The sequence below is a fragment of the Thalassophryne amazonica genome, chromosome 12 (genome assembly GCF_902500255.1).
Source record: "Thalassophryne amazonica chromosome 12, fThaAma1.1, whole genome shotgun sequence".
NCBI lineage: Eukaryota > Metazoa > Chordata > Actinopteri > Batrachoidiformes > Batrachoididae > Thalassophryne > Thalassophryne amazonica.
The window spans coordinates 102623063-102637732 of record NC_047114.1 but is presented as its reverse complement, the minus strand read 5'-3'; the positions used below and the strand labels follow the sequence as shown (position 1 = coordinate 102637732).

Here is a 14670-nt window from a genome sequence, read left to right as displayed (position 1 = left end):
ACCTCCACGACGTGAGACAAAATGAGGGTGTTGTGTGACATTCGTGGAAGATTTTTGACAGACAAAAACATGCTCCACGAATATCAAGAATATCACACACCAACACACACTATTAAGAAACATATTCAGAGGCGTTAAGTCACATTAAGAATGTCAGGAATGTGTCAGGAATGACAGAAAAATGACATTCGTAACGCGTCAGATGAGATGATGGAAGAGACCTTCATGAGGCCAACAAGTTAAACCTGTTGAAGAACAGGTTTAACAACATGGACTCTGCCCATCCACCCCCCTCCCCCAGCTCCTCTCAGTGCCCCCCTCCTCCCCTGGGCACTGCCCTCCCTCCCCTACACCCTCACCCTCCCCGTCGCCTCCTATCACCGTCACTGCCGTGGAGGTGAGAAGAGAATTTAGTCGCCTGTGTCCAGGAGAGGCTGTGGGTCCTGACAGTGATTGAGAGATGTGCTGTCCAGCTGTGTGGGATTTTCCACACATCTTCAACATGAGCCTGAGCCAGATGGTTGTTCCTGAGCGGTGGAAAACCTCATGTCTGGTTCCTGTGCCCAAGAAGAAGTATAACTCCTCCCTTTTCTGCAGGATGAATTTTTGAGTGACTCAGAGATATGCGCAGTACTCTTGACATCTTGGACAAGTGTCTTCACTTTGTTCTCACTGTAAAAATTTTTTAAAAAGCAATGTTTACTGGTTACTGTTTCTGCACTCTGACAAAAAAAAAAAAAAAAAAAAAAATCCTCCAGGATTCAGTGTTATGGTTTGATTGCAGAGTTCAATTGCAAATCAAATCTAGGCTTTGAGGAAATAGCCAGCAGATGTGTCTATGGATCCCAAACCCAATCCGGAAGCTTGTCTGCCTCAAAGAGAGAATCCAAGTCATAAAGAGCAGGACAATACTCAAATACCCAGGGATGACCCTCCACCAAGTCCCAGGCTTTATCCAAAAAGTCATATCTTTTCTTGGGGGTGTGTGTATGGTGGAACCAGTCAAACAAACAAGTCAGTCTGGAGAAAATTAAAATTTAAATGGCACCAAGTCTGGAAAGCTGCCTGCAGGGTTGCTGATTGGTTCATTCTGTTATGGTTTGATTGCAGAGTTCAATTGCAACCCAAAAATGCATGCAGCGTGGACATAAAGGATTATATCAACCGCAGTGATTTATTGTGATATAGTTCCAAAAAAGGTGCAAAAGGTGTTTAACCGTCCCAAAATATCCCACACATACAGTGCAGCAAAAACACAACGGAGGCTGCAAAGTGAAAAATCAAAAACCAGAGCCAGAAATGCAAAATGCAAAAACTGGGGAAAACTAGTGATGTTAAGCTCAAGTCAGTCTGCTCAACACAGCATCGAGCTTTTTGAACCAGAAGTGTCAGTGAGCAGCGTTTCGAGCACGCCCCCATCACGTGACCAGTGCGAGCAAGACCTCGTTACGTCACACCACATGTCGAGCTTCGCGAAAAATTCTAATAATCTGGGCATGCCTATCTCGGCTTTCAGTGCTTACCAGTCGAGTGAGTATAAGAGAAATTGTGGAGAGCTAGGCATGTCCCAACTTGTCCTCTAACACTCCGAAACGGAGGTGTTCCTTTGTCTCGCTTCATCAGAGAATCAGTCGTGATGTGCGAAGCCTCCATGCGGCTTTCCATGACAAAATCTCTTGTTAAAAGTGAAATCTGCCGGAAAATGGCTGATGTCCAGCTCTTGTGATAACCAGAGAAATTGCACACGCCGGTCCCGGCTCCACACAGCCATCCGTTTAGAAATGATCTGGTGGTTTCTGCCTCTCGATGGCGGCTCGGAGCGCGGCGCGCCATGCGCCATTGTGGGCCGTCCTTAAAGCTGTAGTAACACTCCTTATTCTCTGTGAAGCCCGTAAAATTTTCACTGAAAGCCAGATAAATTTTTTGAATGGTTTCCAGCTGCCTGTCTCTAACAGTTTCTGAAAAAATTCTGATGGAAAAAAACCCCAAATCATTCCGCCATTTCCTCGCAATGAAACAACGACGAGAGGGGTGGAGCAGTGCTCACTCAAAGCCTGCCCACAGGCGAATGACGCAACCGACAGGCGTGGATAAACTCACGCATGGGCACGAAGGTTCAAGCTTGGCTGACGTAAAAACATATGAATCAAATCCATATAGTTTTTGAAAAAATAAAAAGGTATGATACTTTTTGGACAGACCTCGTATTTACAGTAGTGTTCAGAATAATAGTAGTGCTATGTGACTAAAAAGAATAATCCAGGTTTTGAGTATATTTCTTATTGTTACATGGGAAACAAGGTAATGAATGAAATTGGGCTATTAGTAAAAAAAAAGTAGAAAAGGGGGTGTTCACAATAATAGTAGTGTGGCATTCAGTCAGTGAGTTTGTCAATTTTGAGGAACAAACAGGTGTGAATCAGGTGTCCCCTATTTAAGGATGAAGCCAGCACCTGTTGAACATGCTTTTCTCTTTGAAAGCCTGAGGAAAATGGGACGTTCAAGACATTGTTCAGAAGAACAGCGTAGTTTGATTAAAAAGTTGATTGGAGAGGGGAAAACTTATACGCAGGTGCAAAAAATTATAGGCTGTTCATCTACAATGATCTCCAATCTTTAAAATGGACAAAAAAACCAGAGACACGTGGAAGAAAACGGAAAACAACCATCAAAATGGATAGAAGAAGAACCAGAATGGCAAAGGCTCACCCATTGGTCAGCTCCAGGATGATCAAAGACAGTCTGGAGTTACCTGTAAGTGCTGTGACAGTTAGAAGATGCCTGTGTGAAGCTAATTTATTTGCAAGAATCCCCCGCAAAGTCCCTCTGTTAAATAAAAGACGTGCAGAAGAGGTTACAATTTGCCAAAGAACACATCAACTGGCCTAAAGAGAAATGGAGGAATATTTTGTGGACTGATGACAGTAAAATTGTTCTTTTTGGGTCCAAGGGCCACAGACAGTTTGTGAGACGACCCCCAAACTCTGAATTCAAGCCACAGTTCACAGTGAAGACAGTGAAGCATGGTGGTGCAAGCATCATGATATGGGCATGTTTCTCCTACTATGGTGTTGGGCCTATATATCACATACCAGGTATCATGGATCAGTTTGGATATGTCAAAATACTTGAAGAGGTCATGTTGCCTTATGCTGAAGAGGACATGCCCTTGAAATGGGTGTTTCAACAAGACAATGACCCCAAGCACACTAGTAAACCAGCAAAATCTTGGTTCCAAACCAACAAAATTAATGCCTCGCAGATGTGAAGAAATCATGAAAAACTGTGGTTATACAACTAAATACTAGTTTAGTGATTCACAGGATTGATAAAAAAGCAGTTTGAACATAATAGTTTTGAGTTTGTAGCGTCAACAGCAGATGCTACTATTATTGTGAACACCCCCTTTTCCTACTTTTTTTTTTTACTAATAGCCCAATTTCATAGCCTTAAGAGTGTGCATATCATGAATGCTTGGTCTTGTTGGATTTGTGAGAATCTACTGAATCTACTGGTACCTTGTTTCCCATGTAACAATAAGAAATATACTCAAAACCTGGATTAATCTTTTTAGTCACATAGCACTACTATTATTCTGAACACTACTGTATGTACATTCATACATTTGTCATTAATATCTGAAAGGAAACGTTTTTGACAAAAACTACAGATTTTGTTTATTTCTATTTATGTCCAGAGATCAAGAATCCAGTGACCAATTTCATATTTATTTACTTTGAGACTCAATAAAATGTTGTTGACAGAGAAAACCTGATAAGGCAATCGACAAGGAACTGGATTGATAAGTGGAATCAATAATGACATCGATGTGGATAAAATCGTATCAATACCCATTCCTAGTGAGGACAGACTGGGTTTCTGCCCAGGTGGTTGCCATCCAGGATGGTGTTGTCAATACTTCTCAACTTGACTCCACCTGTGACTTTTTGTAAGATACAATTCTAATTTTGACAACCTCAGACCAAACAAAACTCGAATCCGGTGTCTATTATCACCTTGTTTCTCCTTAAAAGTGGCCCGTTTCTGATTTAAACTGACTTGTAAATGATTTAAGGGGTTTTACGTTGTCATCTGATGGTTAATAATCAGATTACTCAGTTTGTTTGCTTGGGGTGTAGAGAGTCAGACTCAGAGTCAGACTCAGACGTGCTGTCGTGCTGTGATGCTTCCGCTGTCTTTTATGTGGAAATGATTGTTGTACAGATATCTGTCGCTGAGATAGATGGTGAGTGCACTTTGAACAGGTGATAATCGGTGAGTCGCTGATGACGCTCAGAAATGACGCATGCGCAGTGAAGGCGGGGTGAGTGCTGAGACGGGGAGGGCTGTGCTCCTCACCCCGGATTAAAGGCAGCAGGTCTCATCTGCACTCCGATCCACAAGGTGGCAGGAATGCAGCTAGATGTTGTTAGTCACGCGCCATGATGGAAAAGAGAAGAAGAGTAATTAGCAATGAGGAAGTGTGTGCAGGCTAACAGTCAGTGCTAACCGTTTATGAGCTGAACGGTAAGAAAACATGTTTGTTCTTATTTTTTTTTCGTAACGTCTCATTAACTAACGTCACCGTCTGTGTTGTGTCATTGCTGAAGTTTTAATCGTTGCATCTAAAAACACCCCAAATGGTTCTGGTGTTAACCGTTAGCTTAGCTCTCGTTTAAAATGAATAAAGGATCATAAAATGCACCATCGGGGTTTAAGTGAGTTAAATGTCTGAAATGTTAGAGAAAGTGTCAGATTCCTTCCTTAAGCTTTTCTCACTAAACTCTCAAAATCGCCGCATCATCATGTACAACTTTAAATCGATGTGAACAGCTTTTAAAAAAATCTGTTCTTCCAGCCATCAGCTGAGAATAACTACCGACAAAAAGGAGAATATTTACAGACAGAAAGGAGAACAATTACTGACAGAAAGGAGAACAATTACCGACAGAAAGGAGAACAATTACCGAGAGAAAGGAGAACAATTACCGAGAGAAAGGAGAACAATTACAGACAGAAAGGAGAACAATTACCGACAGAAAGGAGAACAATTACAGACAGAAAGGAGAACATTTACCGACAGAAAGGAGAACAATTACAGACAGAAAGGAGAACATTTACCGACAGAAAGGAGAACAATTACAGACAGAAAGGAGAACAATTACAGACAGAAAGGAGAACAATTACAGACAGAAAGGAGAACAATTACAGACAGAAAGGAGAACAATTACAGACAGAAAGGAGAACATTACAGACAGAAAGGAGAACATTTACCGACAGAAAGGAGAACAATTACAGACAGAAAGGAGAACAATTACCGAGAGAAAGGAGAACAATTACAGACAGAAAGGAGAACAATTACAGACAGAAAGGAGAACAATTACAGACAGAAAGGAGAACATTTACCGACAGAAAGGAGAACAATTACAGACAGAAAGGAGAACAATTACCGACAGAAAGGAGAACAATTACCGACAGAAAGGAGAACAATTACCGACAGAAAGGAGAACATTTACCGACAGAAAGGAGAACAATTTACCGACAGAAAGGAGAACAATTTACCGACAGAAAGGAGAACATTTACCGACAGAAAGGAGAACATTTACCGACAGAAAGGAGAACATTTACCGACAGAAAGGAGAACATTACCGACAGAAAGGAGAACAATTACCGACAGAAAGGAGAACAATTACCGACAGAAAGGAGAACATTTACCGACAGAAAGGAGAACATTTACCGACAGAAAGGAGAACAATTACCGACAGAAAGGAGAACAATTACAGACAGAAAGGAGAACAATTACCGACAGAAAGGAGAACAATTACCGACAGAAAGGAGAACAATTACAGACAGAAAGGAGAACAATTACCGACAGAAAGGAGAACAATTACCGACAGAAAGGAGAACATTTGCAGACAGAAAGGAGAACAATTACCGACAGAAAGGAGAACAATTACCGACAGAAAGGAGAACAATTACCGACAGAAAGGAGAACAATTACCGACAGAAAGGAGAACATTTACCGACAGAAAGGAGAACATTTACCGACAGAAAGGAGAACAATTGCAGACAGAAAGGAGAACAATTACCGACAGAAAGGAGAACAATTACCGACAGAAAGGAGAACGATTTACCGACAGACAGGAGAACGATTTACCGACAGACAGGAGAACGATTTACCGACAGACAGGAGAACGATTTACCGACAGAAAGGAGAACGATTTACCGACAGAAAGGAGAACGATTTACCGACAGAAAGGAGAACGATTTACCGACAGACAGGAGAACGATTTACCGACAGACAGGAGAACGATTTACCGACAGACAGGAGAACGATTTACCGACAGACAGGAGAACGATTTACCGACAGACAGGAGAACGATTTACCGACAGACAGGAGAATAATCTGTGTTCTTAAAACTTGACTCAAACCAGCAACTTAATTTATGGACAGAAACATTTAAACAAGAAATTCATGTGTGTGACTGGTACAGTGAGTGTTTGACAGAAGTTTGGAAACCTTTCTAAACTGACACAGAGATCAGAAAGTCTGGGCTGTGACGTATTTATAACATTATGCGCACGCACACATACACATAAAGCGGAATGCTCTGGTGACATGAAAAATGTAAATTGCTTTATTTTGAAAATGTACTTGCCAGCCTTCAAATGAAGGTGAAATTGGCCACCTGTGCGATGCAGTGCATCAGGAAAGTATTCACAGCGCTTCGCTTTGTCCACATTTTGTTATGTTACAGGCTTATTCCAAAATGGAAGAAATTGGGCACTGTAGTCTCATTTGAGGCGGGAGCTGAAGGGTTAAAATATGATGCATATGATGCAGTAATCCTCCATCCAGGGACAGTCATTGTATATCCCCATTAGAAACACGGCACGTTCGCTGAGTTTTTGGGCAAATTACACAGCAAACAAAGTGAAAATGCAAAGAAAAAGTGACGATGGGTTGGAAAGCGGACATGTTGCGATTTGTTTATGACCTGTAGCTTAACCATGTTGAGGCGGTTGTGCAGGCGACCAGCTGACCAGCTTCTCCTGGCTGTTCCTAAAGCCAGGCTTAAATCCAGAGTTGATAGAGCCTTTTCTGTGGCAGCGCCACAACTCTGGAACGATCTTCCGCTGACTGTCAGGTCCTCAGAGTCTGTGGGACAGTTTAAGTCCAGACTGAAAACTCATCTCTTCTCCCTGGCTTTCAACACTGGCTAAGTGGTGTATACTTTGCTCTGCTATTTTGCTCTGTATTTTTAGATTATTTATTTATTTTTATTCTTTTCCTTTAATATTTTACACTTTTGTATTGCTATTATTGTGAAGCACTTTGGTCAGCTGCAGCTGTGTTTTAAATGTGCTATATAAATACATTTGAATTGAATTGAGATCAATCTGGGACAAAGAGACACATTCTGTGTGTTGTCGCTCCAACGAGAGCGGTGTGGTGAAAGTAGTCCAGCGAGCTCAATCTGTGTGCTCGAGCTATCCCACAATGCTAAAATAGCAGAGATGTCGGTCCAAAGAGAGCACCACGCTGAGCAGGGTGGTGCTTGCTTCTCAGCTAGATTGTTGATGTTAGCCAAATATATTAGCTAGCTAGCTTGCTTAATAATGAGGATTCATAAACATAGTGCTTGTGTAAATGCATTTAATTAAAACCTTTCACATATTCATTGTTGAGTAGTGAGAAAAACTGCTCATACATTTCTTGCAGCAATCAAATCTGCACCAACAAGTCTTGCTGCAGAGAATAGTGAGAAAAGACAAAAAGCTGCTGCAGGTCAGACAATTTTTAGAGCTCCCTCTACTGGATAATTCTTGTAAACAGCAATGAATGAAACATTGAGAAGTTGGGTACTGTGTTGTACTCTCATTAGTCACAGTTCAAAAACATGTATAATATCACCAATATTACATATTTTAATGGTTTTACAATTATTTAGTTACCTGTATGCTAGCCATATGTTGTTACATAGGTGTTAGCATGTTGTAAATCGTACTACTGCATTCCTCATCCTTGAACATGTAGGATTAACCACCGAAATCAAGAGTCTTGATGGTCTACAGCGTGAACAAATGATAAAACATCAACCCGTGGCAGCCATCTTGGAAAATGGCCGCCCCTTTGATGCGCCGATAGCCAAAAATTATCTGGTTGGTATGCTCTAACTGTGTGCTAAATTTCATGATTTTGTTGTCAAAGTCACGATTCACCTCAAATATGCGCATATCTGCTCCACCAGTAAGGCTGTAATGTAACAAAATGTGGAAAAAGTGAAGCGCTGTGAAAACTTTCTGGATGCTCTGTAAGCCATTGAACATATCAAGTGATATGATTCCATAATTTTTAATTTTGTGTAATTCTTTTGTTGTGTATCCATATGATGGAACCTGAGAGGACAGTAAATTGTAAATGGACTGCATTTATACAGCGCTTTTCCATCTGCGTCAGACGCTCAAGGCGCTTTACAATAATACCTCACATTCACCCCGATGTCAGGCTGCTGCCATACAAGGCGCTCACTACAAACCGGGAGCAACTAGGGGATTAAGGGCCTTGCCCAAGGGCCCTGAGTGATTTGAACCGAGGATCTTCTGGTCTCAAGCCCAACGCCTAAACCACTGAACCATCACATCCCCCAAAGTGCCATGATTTCACCCAGACCCTGACCTTAGAAACATAGTTCATACCAAACCATGTGGGAGGTGTGTCGTTCCAGGCCTTTTGGGGTAAATCTGGGTGGGTTTTAATGCATGTATCTTTTTGTGGGTCAAACCTGCCCCCCCTTGTCTGTAGTTTGAAACATGGTTCTAGCATTGGCATGTGTCAGCTGGGTTTCGTCTGAACAGTTTTGGGGTCAATGCCCATGTGAAGCCTACCTTAATGTCATTAAACTGTGAGCCTGTGTGGGCTGTGGCTCCTTCCCTCTGTCCAGGTGCGTGTCTGCTGTTTGCCTTTGTGGGAGGGGCGGCCAGCCATGACTCTGATTGAGGGCGTCGGGAATGAGGTGACTCTGCTGTTCGGGTCGCTCCTCATCCTGCTGGTGCTGCTGCTGGCCTGGGCCTCCACCCGCACGGGTGAGCCACATGACCATCTCTTCACTGCCGCCACGACTCCTGCTGCCTCCTACATTGACCCGCGCTTCTCTTCCACCACCTCCTCTTCACCCTCCAGTTCTGTAAATGAGGGCTCACTAACGGAGACGTCGCTGCCTGCTGCTTCGCTGGATGACGCTGGGCAGCAAGTGAAGGAGGAGGAGGATGGAGGAGATGCTCTGAGGAGTGGAGGAGGAGGAGGAGGAGAGGCATCAGCTGCTTCACTGTCATCTCAGAGGAATATGGTGGTCAGGCTGAAGTTCCTGAATGACACAGAGATAACGGCTCAGGTCCAACCACAGGATACCATTGGATACATCAAACGGTGCGACCACACTGCAGACATGTATCCCATCATGCACTGCACATCCACTGCTCAGCAGCTTTATGTTTGATACAGCTTTTCCAAACCAAACAGCTGTCTGAAATCCAGAGAGGTCAGCAGGTCTCGAAATGACCCACATTAAATCCTCTTTTAACCAGTTTACCAGCCAGCGTCTGCCTGAAGTGGATTTAAAAACAGTTCAAATGGACAAAAAGTTTTGAATCCAAGTAGATTAGGTCTGGTTTGGACGCACTTGGATACCTCTTTTTAAGGGGGATTTGGTTCCCGGCAGGAAGTCAAACACCTTCAGGGTTTTTGCCTTATCAGTTCAAATTATGATCTGATTGACATTTTTTGATGATGTAGGAGTTCTGCTGGCTTAAAGGACTGTTTGGTGGCAAACATCCCAATCTGACAGTAACCGAGTGATTGGGAGGGATAATGCTTTTCACAGCATTGTGCATGTAGTGACACATAAGGAGGTAACATAATGAATACAGAGCGTGTAGTAACATAAGGAGGTAACATAATGAATACAGAGCGTGTAGTAACATAAGGAGGTAACATAATGAATACAGAGCGTGTAGTAACATGAGGTAACATAATGAATACAGAGCGTGTAGTAACATAAGGAGGTAACATAATGAATACAGAACGTGTAGTAACATAAGGAGGTAACATAATGAATACAGAGCGTGTAGTAACATAAGGAGGTAACATAATGAATACAGAGCGTGTAGTAACATAAGGAGGTAACATAATGAATACAGAGCGTGTAGTAACATAAGGAGGTAACATAATGAATACAGAGTGTGTAGTAACATAAGGAGGTAACATAATGAATACAGAACGTGTAGTAACATAAGGAGGTAACATAATGAATACAGAACGTGTAGTAACATAAGGAGGTAACATAATGATACAGAAGCGTGTAGTAACATAAGGAGGTAACATAATGAATACAGAGCATGTAGTAACATAAGGAGGTAACATAATGAATACAGAGCGTGTAGTAACATAAGGAGGTAACATAATGAATACAGAGCGTGTAGTAACATAAGGAGGTAACATAATGAATACAGAGCGTGTAGTAACATAAGGAGGTAACATAATGAATACAGAGCGTGTAGTAACATAAGGAGGTAACATAATGATTTGAAGAGTTTCAGTCAGGTTTTAGAATTCATCATAGTACAGAAACAGCATTAGTGAAGGTTACAAATGATCTTCTTATGGCTTCGGACAGTGGACTTATCTCTGTGCTTGTTCTGTTGGACCTCAGTGCTGCTTTTGATACTGTTGACCATAAAATTTTATTACAGAGATTAGAGCATGCCATAGGTATTAAAGGCATTGCGCTGCGGTGGTTTGAATCATATTTGTCTAATAGATTACAGTTTGTTCATGTAAATGGGGAATCTTCTTCACAGACTAAAGTTAATTATGGAGTTCCACAAGGTTCTGTGCTAGGACCAATTTTATTCACTTTATACATGCTTCCCTTGGGCAGTATTATTAGACGGTATTGCTTAAATTTTCATTGTTACGCAGATGATACCCAGCTTTATCTATCCATGAAGCCAGAGGATACGCACCAATTAGCTAAACTGCAGGATTGTCTTACAGACATAAAGACATGGATGACCTCTAATTTCCTGCTTTTAAACTCAGATAAAACTGAAGTTATTGTACTTGGCCCCACAAATCTTAGAAGCATGGTGTCTAACCAGATCGTTACTCTGGATGGCATTTCCCTGATCTCTAGTAATACTGTGAGGAATCTTGGAGTTATTTTTGATCAGGATATGTGATTCAAAGCGCATATTAAACAAATATGTAGGACTGCCTTTTTGCATTTACGCAATATCTCTAAAATCAGAAAGGTCTTGTCTCAGAGTGATGCTGAAAAACTAATTCATGCATTTGTTTCCTCTAGGCTGGACTAGTGTAATTCATTATTATCAGGTTGTCCTAAAAGTTCCCTAAAAAGCCTTCAGTTGGTTCAGAATGCTGCAGCTAGAGTACTGACGGGGACTAGCAGGAGAGAGCATATCTCACCCGTGTTGGCCTCCCTTCATTGGCTTCCTGTTAATGCTAGAATAGAATTTAAAATTCTTCTTCTTACTTATAAGGTTTTGAATAATCAGGTCCCATCTTATCTTAGGGACCTCATAGTACCATATTACCCCATTAGAGCGCTTCGCTCTCAGACTGCGGGCTTACTTGTAGTTCCTAGGGTTTGTAAGAGTAGAATGGGAGGCAGAGCCTTCAGCTTTCAGGCTCCTCTCCTGTGGAACCAGCTCCCAATTCAGATCAGGGAGACAGATACCCTCTCTACTTTTAAGATTAGGCTTAAAACTTTCCTTTTCGCTAAGGCTTATAGTTAGGGCTGGATCGGGTGACCCTGGACCATCCCTTGGTTATGTTGCTTTAGACGTAGACTGTGTTTCATAATTATTGTATGGCCTTGCCTTGCAATGTGGAGCGCCTTGGGGCAACTGTTTGTTGTGATTTGGCGCTATACAAGAAAAAAGTTGATTGAAGTTGATTGATAATGAATACAGAGCTTGTAGTAACATAATGAATACAGAGCGTGTAGTAACATAAGGAGGTAACATAATGAATAGAGCGTGTAGTAACATAAGGAGGTAACATAATGAATACAGAGCGTGTAGTAACATGAGGTAATATAATGAATACAGAGCGTGTAGTAACATAAGGAGGTAACAATGAATACAGAGCTTGTAGTAACATAAGGAGGTAACATAATGAATACAGAGCGTGTAGTAACATAAGGAGGTAACATAATGAATACAGAGCGTGTAGTAACATAAGGAGGTAACATAATGAATACAGAGCGTGTAGTAACATAAGGAGGTAACATAATGAATACAGAGCGTGTAGTGACACATAAGGAGGTAACATAATGAATACAGAACGTGTAGTAACATAAGGAGGTAACATAATGAATACAGAGCGTGTAGTAACATAAGGAGGTAACATAATGAATACAGAGCGTGTAGTAACATAAGGAGGTAACATAATGAATACAGAGCGTGTAGTAACATAAGGAGGTAACATAATGAATACAGAACGTGTAGTAACATAAGGAGGTAACATAATGAATACAGAGCTTGTAGTAACATAAGGAGGTAACATAATGAATACAGAGCGTGTAGTGACACATAAGGAGGTAACATAATGAATACAGAACATGTAGTAACATAAGGAGGTAACATAATGAATACAGAGCGTGTAGTGACACATAAGGAGGTAACATAATGAATACAGAACATGTAGTAACATAAGGAGGTAACATAATGAATACAGAGCTTGTAGTAACATAAGGAGGTAACATAATGAATACAGAGCTTGTAGTAACATAAGGAGGTAACATAATGAATACAGAGCGTGTAGTGACACATAAGGAGGTAACATAATGAATACAGAGCGTGTAGTGACACATAAGGAGGTAACATAATGAATACAGAGCGTGTAGTGACACATAAGGAGGTAACATAATGAATACAGAGCGTGTAGTGACACATAAGGAGGTAACATAATGAATACAGAGCGTGTAGTAACATAAGGAGGTAACAATGAATAGAGGGTGTAGTACATAATTATTGTATGGCCTTGCCTTACAATATAAAGCGCCTTGGGGCAACTGTTTGTTGTGATTTGGCGCTATATGAAAAAAATTGATTGATTGATTGATTGATAGTAACATAAGGAGGTAACATAATGAATACAGAGTGTGTAGTAACATAAGGAGGTAACAATGAATACAGAGCGTGTAGTAACATAAGGAGGTAACATAATGAATACAGAGTGTGTAGTAACATAAGGAGGTAACATAATGAATACAGAGCGTGTAGTAACATAAGGAGGTAACATAATGAATACAGAGCGTGTAGTGACACATAAGGAGGTAACATAATGAATACAGAGCGTGTAGTGACACATAAGGAGGTAACATAATGAATACAGAGCGTGTAGTAACATAAGGAGGTAACATAATGAATACAGAGCTTGTAGTAACATAAGGAGGTAACATAATGAATACAGAACATGTAGTAACATAAGGAGGTAACATAATGAATACAGAGCGTGTAGTAACATAAGGAGGTAACATAATGAATACAGAACATGTAGTAACATAAGGAGGTAACATAATGAATACAGAACATGTAGTAACATAAGGAGGTAACATAATTAATACAGAGCGTGTAGTAACATAAGGAGGTAACATAATGAATACAGAGCTTGTAGTAACATAAGGAGGTAACATAATGAATACAGAGCGTGTAGTAACATGATGAGTAACTAATGAATACGAGTGTAGTAACATGAGGAGGTAACATAATGAATACAGAGCTTGTAGTAACATAAGGAGGTAACATAATACAGAGCGTGTAGTAAATAGGGTAACATAATGAATACAGAGCGTGTAGTAACATAAGGAGGTAACATAATGAATACAGAGCGTGTAGTAACATGAGGAGGTAACATAATGAATACAGAGCTTGTAGTAACATAAGGAGGTAACATAATGAATACAGAGTGTGTAGTAACATGAGGAGGTAACATAATGAATACAGAGCTTGTAGTAACATAAGGAGGTAACATAATGAATAGAGCGTGTAGTAACATAAGGAGGTAACATAATGAATACAGAGCGTGTAGTAACATAAGGAGGTAACATAATGAATACAGAGCGTGTAGTAACATAAGGAGGTAACATAATGAATACAGAGCGTGTAGTAACATAAGGAGGTAACATAATGAATACAGAGCGTGTAGTAACATAAGGAGGTAACATAATGAATACAGAGCTTGTAGTAACATAAGAGTAACATAATGAATACAGAGCGTGTAGTACATAAGGAGGTAACAATGAATACAGAGCGTGTAGTACATAGGAGTAACATAATTACAGAGCGTGTAGTAACATAAGGAGGTAACATAATGAATACAGAGCGTGTAGTGACACATAAGGAGGTAACATAATGAATACAGAGCGTGTAGTGACACATAAGGAGGTAACATAATGAATACAGAACGTGTAGTAACATAAGGAGGTAACATAATGAATACAGAGCGTGTAGTAACATAAGGAGGTAACATAATGAATACAGAGCTTGTAGTAACATAAGGAGGTAACATAATGAATACAGAACATGTAGTAACATAAGGAGGAACATAATGAATACAGAGCTGTAGTGACACATGAGGTACCA

General features: G+C 40.7%; 1 protein-coding gene across 1 annotated transcript in view; it reads left to right on the top strand.

The window, feature by feature from the left end:
* The first annotated feature begins 4454 nt into the window (after positions 1 to 4454).
* tmub1 (transmembrane and ubiquitin-like domain containing 1) overlaps positions 4455 to 14670 on the top strand; it is a 54006-nt gene continuing 43790 nt past the window's right edge. Inside the window, exons 1-2 of the mRNA XM_034183622.1 lie at positions 4455 to 4527; positions 8946 to 9430. Coding sequence (XP_034039513.1) covers positions 8988 to 9430 — 443 coding nt within the window. The 5' untranslated portion in view covers positions 4455 to 4527; positions 8946 to 8987. The remainder of the gene's footprint in view (positions 4528 to 8945; positions 9431 to 14670) is intronic.